At 47.9% G+C, this 10,884-nt stretch overlaps 1 protein-coding gene across 1 annotated transcript in view; it reads left to right on the forward strand.

The window, feature by feature from the left end:
- FBLN5 (fibulin 5) overlaps window positions 1-10,884 on the forward strand; it is a 119,478-nt gene that overhangs the window by 21,380 nt on the left and 87,214 nt on the right. Inside the window, exon 7 of the mRNA XM_006879211.1 lies at window positions 257-514. Coding sequence (XP_006879273.1) covers window positions 257-514 — 258 coding nt within the window. The remainder of the gene's footprint in view (window positions 1-256; window positions 515-10,884) is intronic.

A 10,884-nucleotide genomic window follows, 5' to 3' on the forward strand; every position in this document is an offset into this window, starting at 1 on the left:
AAGTGAATTGTGTTTTACCAGTAGATAGGTTTTTGTGGATCTGGTGGTATTTGAGAGACTGAGGGTGGGGTAATGCGGACCAAGCTGGTTCAATTCAGCCACATTTGGGAGTACCTGCCCATGGTGGGCCCAGGACCAGGTGCTGCTGATCTGGGGTCCTCCCTGCTGTTCTTGAGACAGAACTCTGCTTAAATGCACCCTGGCTATAGTGTGTCCAAGAAACCCCTAATGCTCGTCCTTTCTGTGACCCTTCCAGACGTGGATGAATGCCGGACCATCCCCGAAGCCTGCCGAGGAGACATGATGTGTGTTAACCAAAACGGCGGATATTTATGCATCCCTCGAACAAACCCGGTGTACCGAGGGTCCTATTCAAACTCCTTCTCGACCCCTTACTCAGGCGGTCCGTACCCAGCAGCTGCCCCACCGCTGTCAGCTCCAAGCTATGCCACGATTTCCAGGCCTCTCATCTGCCGCTTTGGGTACCAGATGGATGAAAGCAACCAGTGTGTGGGTGAGTAGTCCGGCATCTGGCCTTCTCTCCCTCATGCTTGGTCGGATTGCTGGCTACTGTTCAATCAGTCAGCGAGCTTCCTGTTCAGATACTCCACTCACCGGAGCCTCTATCTCTGGGGTCCCCTTTCACTTTGGGATCTAACGAGCTGTCTCATTCACAGCTCGCAAGACAGTTGACTTCCCCTCTCCTTTGTTTTAATTCATTACTTGTGTCTATATTTAATTGGAAGCAAAAGTGGCATTCACTTCCTTAATAGTTTGCCTCCGGAAACCCTATGAACCTGGAGAAAGGATGAAAGTCACAGAAGTGTTGAGGACTTTTGTTCGTAGGGTTGTTATGAGTTGCCTGAGACTTGCTGGCACTTAATAATAACAACAACATCTATATTTAAAGTAGGGAGCTCTGGTGGCCTAGTGGCAAGAAGCTGTGCTGCAATCCTGAAGGTATGTGGTTCAAGGCCACCAGCTGCTCTGTGGGAGGACGGGCAGTCTCCTCCTGTGCGGTTCATTGCCTCTGAAAACCTGCTGATGGGTCAGCTATGGGTCATTTCTAACTCTATGGTACACAACAACAATAACATATGTAAAGTGCTTTTGTTGTTAGGTGCTATTGGCTCAACTATGACTCATAGTGACCCCAGGAACAAGATCTAAACCTCACCCTGTCCTGGTCCATCTTAAGGTCTCTGATATTCTCAGACCCATTGTTAGAGTTTCCAGGTCAATACATTGAATCCACTAACAAATGTTTGGTCTAACTTGCATTGTGAATCCTTGAGTAAAGAGTGAGAAGAGGCCAGAGCTGTCTCTTCAGCACCAACTCCCCCTTGTCCTTGAATGGGACAGAGACACACCTGCAATGGAAGAGGTCTTGAAGACCCAGGCCAATGCTTCTAGGGAAAAAGTTGGCTCCTCGGGTAAGGAACAAAATGTTCCTCTTACCAAAAGGAGCCCTACCGATTGGAACTCACCCTCACGGTAACAATAGCAACCATCCTGAGAGTTGGCAAGTGCTGTGACCGGCACGCTGGAGAGCTCTGGGGTTGTGCTGGCCAGAGTGGCCTTGGAAGAAGGTTAACGAGATTCCTCCTGGTCTCTTTGGTCATAGTTGAACCAGAAGCTTTGGGAGATGACCTAGCATGATGGCCTTCAGACTCTTTTGATCAGAGACAGAATCTGTGAAATAATTTTTAGCTTAGACCTTGCATTAGAGGTATAGTTATAAGGTCTAAACATATACTAGGGAACTCTGGTGGCCTAGTGGCAAGAAGCTGAGCTGCAATCCCGATGGCACGTGGTTTGAGACTACCAGGTGCTCCATGGGAGAAGGATGGGCAGTCTCCTCCTATGTGATTAACTGCCTCTGAAAACCCACTAGAGGGTCAGCTGTGGGTCAGTTCTGACTCTACAGTACACAACAACAACAACAGCAACATACATATACTATTATACTAATATAGTTTATAGAAAATAAAACATATACTACAAACTCCAAAAAACTTAAAATGTGGTTGCTGTTTGTTGTTGTTGTTATGTGCTATTGAGTCACTGGCAACTCATAGTGACCCTGTGTACAAGAGCCCTAAACGCCGTTCTATCCTGTGCCAACCTCACCATCTCAAGCACACTCATTTCCACCACTCCACTCACAGAATCGATCCATTTCACTGAAGGTCTTCCTAAAAACGAATCAGAGTTATTACATTTCCTTCTTATTCTTCAGAAGTTTGGTCAATTAAATGAGGTCCCATTATCCCCATTTCGGGGCTCTCACCTGTTAAGGTCGGTGCTGTTTGTTTTCTAATCTCTTCTATGTTGTTTTTGGAAATGAATGTCATTTTCCATTAGAATATGTGCAAATAATATGCAGACAGACCTTACAGCTTAAGGGAAAATTGGATAAACTCAAACCAAACTTCCTCATTCATACTCGTTTGATGCCTGGGATGGGTGTGTATGCAAAAGAGACAGTGAGAGATGATGCGAGAGCCAGAGCGGGCGCTGGTTGGAGGTCACCTCGGAGGCACGCAGAGGGAGCGTGGTGCCCATCAGGCCTTGCCCCTTAGTGATGGTGGAGGAGATAGTAACACCTTTCCTTTCAGAAACAGCAACAGCAAAACATTACAACTAGCCAGGGAGGTGACAGTCTTTACCTCTAGGCTTTTCACTTATGAGCTGGGTCAGTGTCAGGACAGAGTGGACACCAGTAGGGTGACTTCCACTCCGCGTTTTCTGACAGTATTACCATGTGAACTCTCCCATCAGTTAGCAATAACAATAAAAGGAACTGCAGAGAAGGGAGGTAAGGGGGACAGTGCTGTTGGGATGTCCGTCGGATGACTAGTCCCCACTGTACACATGCTGAAGTTAGGCTTGGGTAAGGGTTCTTTGGGGGGTGAGGTTACATGGTTGCCAGTTTGCCTTACGTGATGTCCTGGGTGTCCCTACATGCCCTCTGGGTGGAACAGCTGGGGACAACTCCTGGTCTCCCCTCTCTGTGCCCTTGAGAACGAGTGGCTGGGAGACCTTTTCACCTAGACCTCTGTGATGTCATGCAGTTTATGGCTCCGAACCTGTCACATGGGAGATGCATAATGGTCCTTTGTAAGAAGAATACAATCCAGGGACCACTGCGAGAGCTGGCAGCAGGCCCGTTCATTTCCAAAAGGCCCAGCATTCTGCATTCAGAATTCCGAGCTCCTTCTTCCTTCCCTTTGCCGCGCCGCACCCCACCATTTCCTGACCCCCTGGGGCCTTTCAGACAGGCCCCTCAGAGGCCCTTCTGGGCATTGTCAGCTGTGCCCGGAGAAAGAATGGGTGAGGAAGGGAGGGTCTCTCTCTCCTTCCAGCAGCAGTGGTAGAGAGGTGGCTGGGGACAGGGAATGGTCAACATGGCACAGAGGAGGCAGAAGACGGGGAGTGGACCAGCAGGGAAAAACGGTGGAGAAAAGACAAGATTAGTCTGGACTGATCACTGTCCAGTGATGGAGAGAAAGTTGGTACTTTGTAGAGGACGGCAGTTTTCGTGTGGAACAAACAACGGATGAGCAGTGTGCAAGTTGGGGGGACTAGAGGCACCTCAGAAGCCCTCACATTCTAGGAAATGAAGGATCTGTCTCCCAGGTCACTGTCCCTTCCTCCTGGTCAAAAGAAAACCCAATAGCAACAATAGCAATTGCCGTCATAATAGAGAGTTCTTAAAAACCCTCTGAGGCCTCCCTCTCTTTCATTGCTGTCAAGTCGGAACTGACCCATAGCTGACCCTCCAGCAGGTTTTTGGAGGCTGTAAATCATACGCTAGGAGAGTGCCTGTCTTTCTCTCATGGAGCAGCTGGTGAATTCGAACTGCCTGCCTTTGGGTTAGCAGTACAACTATCTACTCACCAGGCTGCCATCTACCTATTGTACCAATGAGGAATCTCAGAGAGGTGAAGAATCGTTCAAGGTCACACAGCCAAGTAAGGATTTTAGTCTGTTCAGGTTCTGGGTGAAGAAACAGTCTCAGAGAGGTTCACCTTTGCTCATGGCCCCACGGAGGGGCGGGGGAAGGCAACATCAGATCCAGGAGGGAAACCTGTCCTCTCTCTCATGCCCATTACATTGTCTGTAGATTTTTGACCTAGACAGAAGGACAGAGAACACATGGCTGTATGCTCACATGTTACAAGCCAGCTTTAGAAAGTACCAATACAGACCCCCCCCCTCCCCGATGTCTTCATTAACATCCTCACCTCCCAGGAGATTAAAGTTAGTTTAAAGTTCCACCCACTACATCATTTCTTCCTACATGCGACAGAAAGTATTTAGGAGTTAAGAAACTGTAAAAAAAAAAAAAAAGTCAACACCATAACCAAACAATGCCGTTTTTCAAACCTACAAATCAATAATTTATGTCCTCTAAGAGTAAAGTCTAAACATCAAACCCAACCTGGTACCATCAAGTTGATGCCGACTCTGATGATCGCACACACTGCAGAGAGCCAAGCACCAGGGAGCTTTCCTAGGCTGCTTAACGGAAAGGTCGGTGGTTTGAATCTGCCAGCTGCTCCTCAGAACAAAGATTGACTGTCTCCTCCTGTGAAAATTCACAGCCTCAGAAACTCTCTGGAAGTCGCCATGGGTTAGAAAGGACTTGACAACCGTGGGTTGGGTTGGTTTGGTTTGAATCTTAATGGAAGTCTATGTCCACGCCCTTTTTCTGTGGCACTGCTAGATGGGTTTGAACTGTCAACCTTTCAGCTAGAAGTCCAGGGCAAACCATTTTTGCGACCCAGGGACTTCAGTGTTGTTAGATGCCTCCGAGTTACTTCTGACTCACAGTGACTCTGGGTACAAAAGACCCTGCCTGGTCTTGCGTCTTCCTCACAATCTCTACTGCGGGTCAGGTCACTGCAACAACCCCTGTGTCAATCAATCTCCCCAAGAATCTTCCTCTTTCTCACTGACCTGTTGCTCTTGTTAGGTGCTGTTGAGTCGAGTACAAGCCACGGTGACCCTGTGAACCTCAGATCTGAACTCTGTCCTATCCTGTGCCGTCTTCATCATCTCTGACACACTTGAGCCCACTGAAGCAGTCACTGTGTCAGGCCATCTCGTTGGGAGTCTTCCTCTCCTTCAGTGACCGCCCCCCATCCTTCCAAGCATGATGTTCTTTTCCAAGGAGTAACCTCACCCAGCTACATGTCCACAGTATGAGAGGCAAAGCTTCACCATCTTTACCTCCAAGGAGCACTCTGGTGGCATTTTCTCTAAGACATATCCATTTGTTCTTTCAGCAGACTATGGGATATTCAGTACTTTTCTCCAGCACCACAACTCAAAGACATCAATCCTACTGTCATCCTTATTAATTGTCCAGCTCTCTGATGTCTTAAATTCATCTCAGTATGATATGATAATGATGTTATATACCATTGAGTAAAAAATGACTCAGAGCTGACCTTCCAGTGGGTTTTCAGAGATAGTAAATCACGCAGGAGAAGGTCCATCTTTCTCACACAGAGCAGCTGGTGGATTTGAACCACGTGTCTTTGGATTGGCAGTACAATTCCATACCATTGTTGTTATTATATGCTGTTGAGTTATAAGCAACTCATAGCTGACCTTTCAGTGGGTTTTCTGAGGCAGTAAAGAACACAGGAGGAGAATGTCAGTCTTTCTCCCACAGAGCAGCTGGTGGATTTGAACCACGTGCTTCTGGGTTGGTAGTGCAGCTCCTTACCACTGGGCCATAATAGCTGAACTGCCAATAAGAATTCATTAAAATAATTCAATAATAGATCAATAATAGATGCTTCTTCTAACTGATCTGTTCCTATCTGATCCAACAGGATTTAAGAATTCTATTTGGTTGAAGTCTGTAAATACCTTTTTTGTGTGTGTGAGAAAAATTTGTAGAGTTAGCCAGCTGGATTCAGTTTCGATGATCCCAATTTTGTTGGCAACGTCCAAAGCTTCATAGTCAGGAACAAGTTGAAAATAGGCCTTCTTCTCTCCATCACGCCTAATCAAGGTGTTGACCTTGGCCACATCAATGTCGTAGAGCTTCTTTACAGCTTGTTTGATTTGGTGCTTGTTGGCCTTGACATCCACAATGAACACAAGTGTGTTGTTATCTTCTGTCTTCTTCATGGCTGATTAGTGGTCAGGGGAAACTTGATGATGGCATAGTGGTCAAGCTTGTGTCTCCTGGGAGCACTCTTTGGGGTGTTTTTGGTCTGCCTTCAGAGTCTCAGTGTCTTTAGGCCGCCGGAACGTGGGTGACTTGCGGATCTTCTTTTTTTTTTGGCTGTGGACGCCCTTCAGGACTGCCTTCTTGGCCTTTGATGCCTTTGCTGTGGCTTCAGTTTTGGGAGGAACAGGGGCTTCCTTCTTCACTTTCAGCACCATCTTCGTAAAAAAGTCTAAATGCCTTTTGGTCTTTTTTGGCTATTTCCAAGCTGCTGCCGGTACAGTGTATGGATAGGTGGAAGGTTTACTTTAGAGAGTTGGTCTTGACTTGGAAACCTATATGGATCGGCGGTTTGCAACTGGGATGAATAGGAATTAAAATATGGAGTGCGGTTGTTCACTGAGACATTTCCATTGCACTGGTATGATGTGTATTGGTTGATCTGATTTAAAAGTCCAGAACAGGAGTTTATCGGATTAGAAGAATTGAAATATGATCCTGTAGTTTGGGATGAGGTGGAATAAAAGGTTCATTAGGTTGTCCCCTCCGTAAACATCTGAAGTGTGTAAAGAAGCTGGACTGAATTGGGCTTCTAATAAATAGATTGGTGGGTCCAGATGAAGAATTGATAGACTCTGACTGAGAGCTGTTAGCCAAGGTGTGCTGTAGCTGCTGCTGCTGGGGTCGATGCTGTTGTTGAAGCTGTTGAAGTTTCTGCTTCTGTGGTTGCTGGTACTTTTGGTCTTTTTTTGTTTCAATTGTCACCTAGTTGTTGAAGAGACTGAGTTGTTTGTCCTAAAGAGCTTTCTCTGGAGGATTTTGCTGATTGCTTTCTTGAGGTGGTGACCATGATACTGCATTTTCTCTATTGTGTCCAAATTAGTCCCTCCTGGTGCCTGAAGGCTGGGCAGGTGCAGGCTGGCTATTCAGGCCCTACCTCTCAGGATCCTTCTCGACCTTTCCGTCTTAGCTTATACCTCAGCTAGACCTGCTGTCTCTGGAGCAGAGTCTGTCTCAGCTTCGAGTCCACAAGTTTCCTGAAGAAATTCTAGATCCCCGCCCGCTTTTGCAGAATAGGTGAACCACAGCCCAAGAATGAAGGCCCATAAGCCTAGAAAGTATTGCATCATTAAGAAAACTGGCATCTTGACCTGGGGACTTTGAGTACTGGGCAACCACGATGAGGGTGGCGGGACTCAGCTGGGGAGATGTGGTGACCTATTCCTTTTGGGATGGGGAACCAAACCTGCTTGGTTAATTGGCGAAGAGAAATGTCAACTGGTCAGGGGAGGCTTGCCTATCCAGAACCGCACCAAGTCCCCGAGAAAAAGCCATCCTGGACGCACTGGAAGACTTCTGAACTGGCCAGAGTGACATCTCAGGAGCAGAGTGATGTAGACTTGACCGGTACCGGAGTCTCAGGGTCAGGGATAAGCTGCCGCTGAGGGGCTGGGGTACTGGGGCATGGACCCCCATTCTGAAACTTTTAAATCATGACATGTTTGGCCCACCATAGAGGTTTAAGAATGTAAAAGCCACTTATTTCTACATGTCTGTCCCCTTGGGTTCTGAATTTGTCACGTGAACGTTCAAGTTCTGACCAAGCTGATACTGTTGACATCAGGGATTCAGCCACCACCATGTTCCTGAAATGTTTTACGGTGTGACGTCAGAATCTTACAAGAAGAGGGACACCAGGAATGGCAGGCATTCTGGCCGCTGGGAAAATCCCCCAGCAATTTTTCTTCTTCCCGAGATCCTGGCCTGGGATGCCGCTTTGGTTGAATTCATGGAGTCCGGTCGGGCACGGAGAGGCACAGATGGGCCCTTTTGGCAGATGGCTGGTGCTGCCCTGAGGTTTTCTCGTGAGCCCCTTTTCCTGAGGGCCGGACGATATTTATGCAGCTGACGTTTACAGAGCACCAGCTGGGTGCCAGGCACTGGCCTGGGTGCCCTGGCAGGCGGAGTCCCTGGGGCTCTCTCCAGAGCTGCCGGGGGTGGTAAGGATTAGACACAGACAGTCAGACAGCAGCTGAGCTCCAAGGTTTGTTGTCATTTCCTGGTGAATCAATTTCAATTCACGGCAAGCCCATGTGCAGAGTAAAACTTCCCCGTGGGGTCTTCAAGGATGCCGAGGAATGCCGTGCGCTTTGCTGTAAGTTCAGCATCCTGTCTGTTCTCTCAGCTGGAAGATGTGCCTTTCTGCAGCCTTTTTTGCAGGGTCTGTCTGCCCAGCTCCACTGTGGGTTTGCAAATGCCCTGGAGGCATTGCTTTGCAGTTGAAGTTGAGCCCTCAGGACACAGAAGATCCCGGAGGGCCACCGGGAGGCAGCTGCTGGGCGCCTCAGGCTGTGTCAGCTTCCCACTCGGCTCTGGACCCAGATGCCCATGTCTGAAGCTCCCACCTCCCCACTGGTCCCAGCCTTCTCATTGTTGATTCCCAGGATGTCTTCACTCTGACCTTTGCCAAACTCCCAGGGTCCCTCAGGGAACAGAACCTTCACTCCCACAGCTGCACCAAAGGGTTACAAAAGGGAAACTGAGCAGAAACAGATCATGTGCTGCGTCCCCCTGCGCCCGCGGGAGGATTTCTGGATTCTCCTCCTCTGGCTTCAGGAAAGTGTGCTCGGGGACAACGGAGCTCCTTGATTGGCCGTCACTTCCGTCACTGTCCTCTGCTAGTCTAATAGCGTAGTTGGTACTTATGATCTGAGGGGGGCGGGGGAGGGGGTGCTCTAGAACTTGGGGTTTCTGTGCTGTGTGACACAGGATGCAAGTAACAATCTTGAACTCCTAACTTACACAATTTTAGGAAGCACAGTGATGCTTTGTGTGCAAAGATTTGACATTTTAACAGAAAAGGTACTAAATTCCTGAAATTTAAGAAAATATTTTTATTTAAAAATAAAAAGTGACCGCTTGGAAACAGACAACCAGGCCTGTCCGCTGAGCACATTTTGGGGGGCGGGGGAAGAGGAGATTTGAACTGCCGACCTTTTGTCTAGTGGCCAAAAGCTTAACCATTTATATCACCTAGGAACTTAGACATATAATTGTAAAACTTTGAATGAGCTAGTGATTCCTGAAACAGGGTAGAAAGGAGTAGAGATAGGAAGACTGCCTGCAGCAGAGAGCACTGGGTCTCAGTGGTCCTGAACGCCTCCCCTTACTTAGGTTTGTCTACTTGTGAGACACGGTCTCGATTTCTTCATCTGTAGAATGGGTGTGACTGTATGGAGTTTTATGCCCTACGTATTCATTGGGAGGGTGCCAGAGAGGCAGCTGCATCTGGCCTAGGATTTTTTTTTTAATTTTTATTTTATTATTTTTATGTGTGTGTACCGTCAAATCAGATCTGACTGGTACAGGAGGAGATTGTCCCTCCTTCCTCGGCAGAGCATCTGGTGGATTTGAACCGTGCGCCTCTGGGATTGCAGTGCAGCTTCTTGCCACTAGGCCACCAGAGCTCCCCTGGCCTAGGATTCTGAGATGATCTTCTATAGAAAGATTTGTAGCATCTGAACCATATTGGAAGAGCACAGGCTTCAAACCATCAACATTCCCCAGCATGGAGCCAGAGTGGGGATCCACGCTCCTCCCAGCAGTTCAGGGCCATGTCCCCTACGCCCTGGGTGAGGAGGCTGCTGTGAGATCAGCTTCCAGATGCTAGCAGAGCCTGGCCTCTTTTAGACACAGAGCGGAAGTGACCAGGAGGCCCTTCTTACACTCCGCTTCTCTGAAAGGATGAGACAGGCTGGGAGCAGGAGGGAACCTCGGCCGTGGTGTTTGTGACGGGCCGTGGCTGGCAGAGGAGGGATGGTGGGCAATGTCTGCTCTGGGACTTACCTCCTTATTTTCCACCTGGACGGTTGGCCTGTGGCATGGGCTGTAGTGTGAAGCCAAGCGCAAAAGTATTAAGTTCCTTAATCAGCTGATAAAGGCAGTGAGACTGAATAGCCCTGGGGTGGAGAAGAGGTCCAGGACTGGGTTTGCTCGCTTTGTTCATGTATAGCTCCAATCTTTGTTTTTTATAAGGACACCAGGAACCCTGGTGGTACAGTGATTTAAGTGTTCAGATGCTAACTTAAAGATCTATGGTTTGAAGGCACCAACAGCCCTGCCTGCACCGCCTGTTAGGATTCCACTTCAACAAAGGTCTGCTGTCTTGGAAACCTGGTGGGGGCAAGTCTATGTGGTCCTTAGAGTCACTATGAGTCAGAATTGATTCTTTGACGAGTGATTGCTTTTAATTTTTAAAGACACAGCTCAGATACGATTGAACCCACCGTACCTCATGTTAACATCTTTAAGCTCCTTTTCCTCGATCAGTTCATGTCCACAAGCAGAGCAGTTAGCACCTTCATGTAGCTTTTTAATTTTTTATTGTGTGTGTGTGCGCACGCACGTGTGTGTGTGAAAAATTTGTATTTAGAATTAGCCCGCTGGACTCAGTTTAGATGATCCCGATTTTGTTGGCAACATCCAAAGCATCATAGTCAGGAGCAAGTCGAACATAGGCCTTCTTCTCTCCATCAGGCCTAATCAAAGTGTTGACCGTGGCCACATCAGTGTCAGAGAGCTTCTTTACAGCTTGTTTGACTTGGTGCTTGTTGGCCTTGACATCCACAATGAACACAAGTGTGTTGTTATCTTCTGTCTTCTTCATGGATGACTCAGTGGTCAGGGGAAACTTGATG

The sequence above is a fragment of the Elephantulus edwardii genome, unplaced genomic scaffold (genome assembly GCF_000299155.1).
Source record: "Elephantulus edwardii isolate Elephantulus edwardi_28Jun2011 unplaced genomic scaffold, EleEdw1.0 scaffold00002, whole genome shotgun sequence".
NCBI classification, from domain to species: Eukaryota; Metazoa; Chordata; class Mammalia; order Macroscelidea; family Macroscelididae; genus Elephantulus; species Elephantulus edwardii.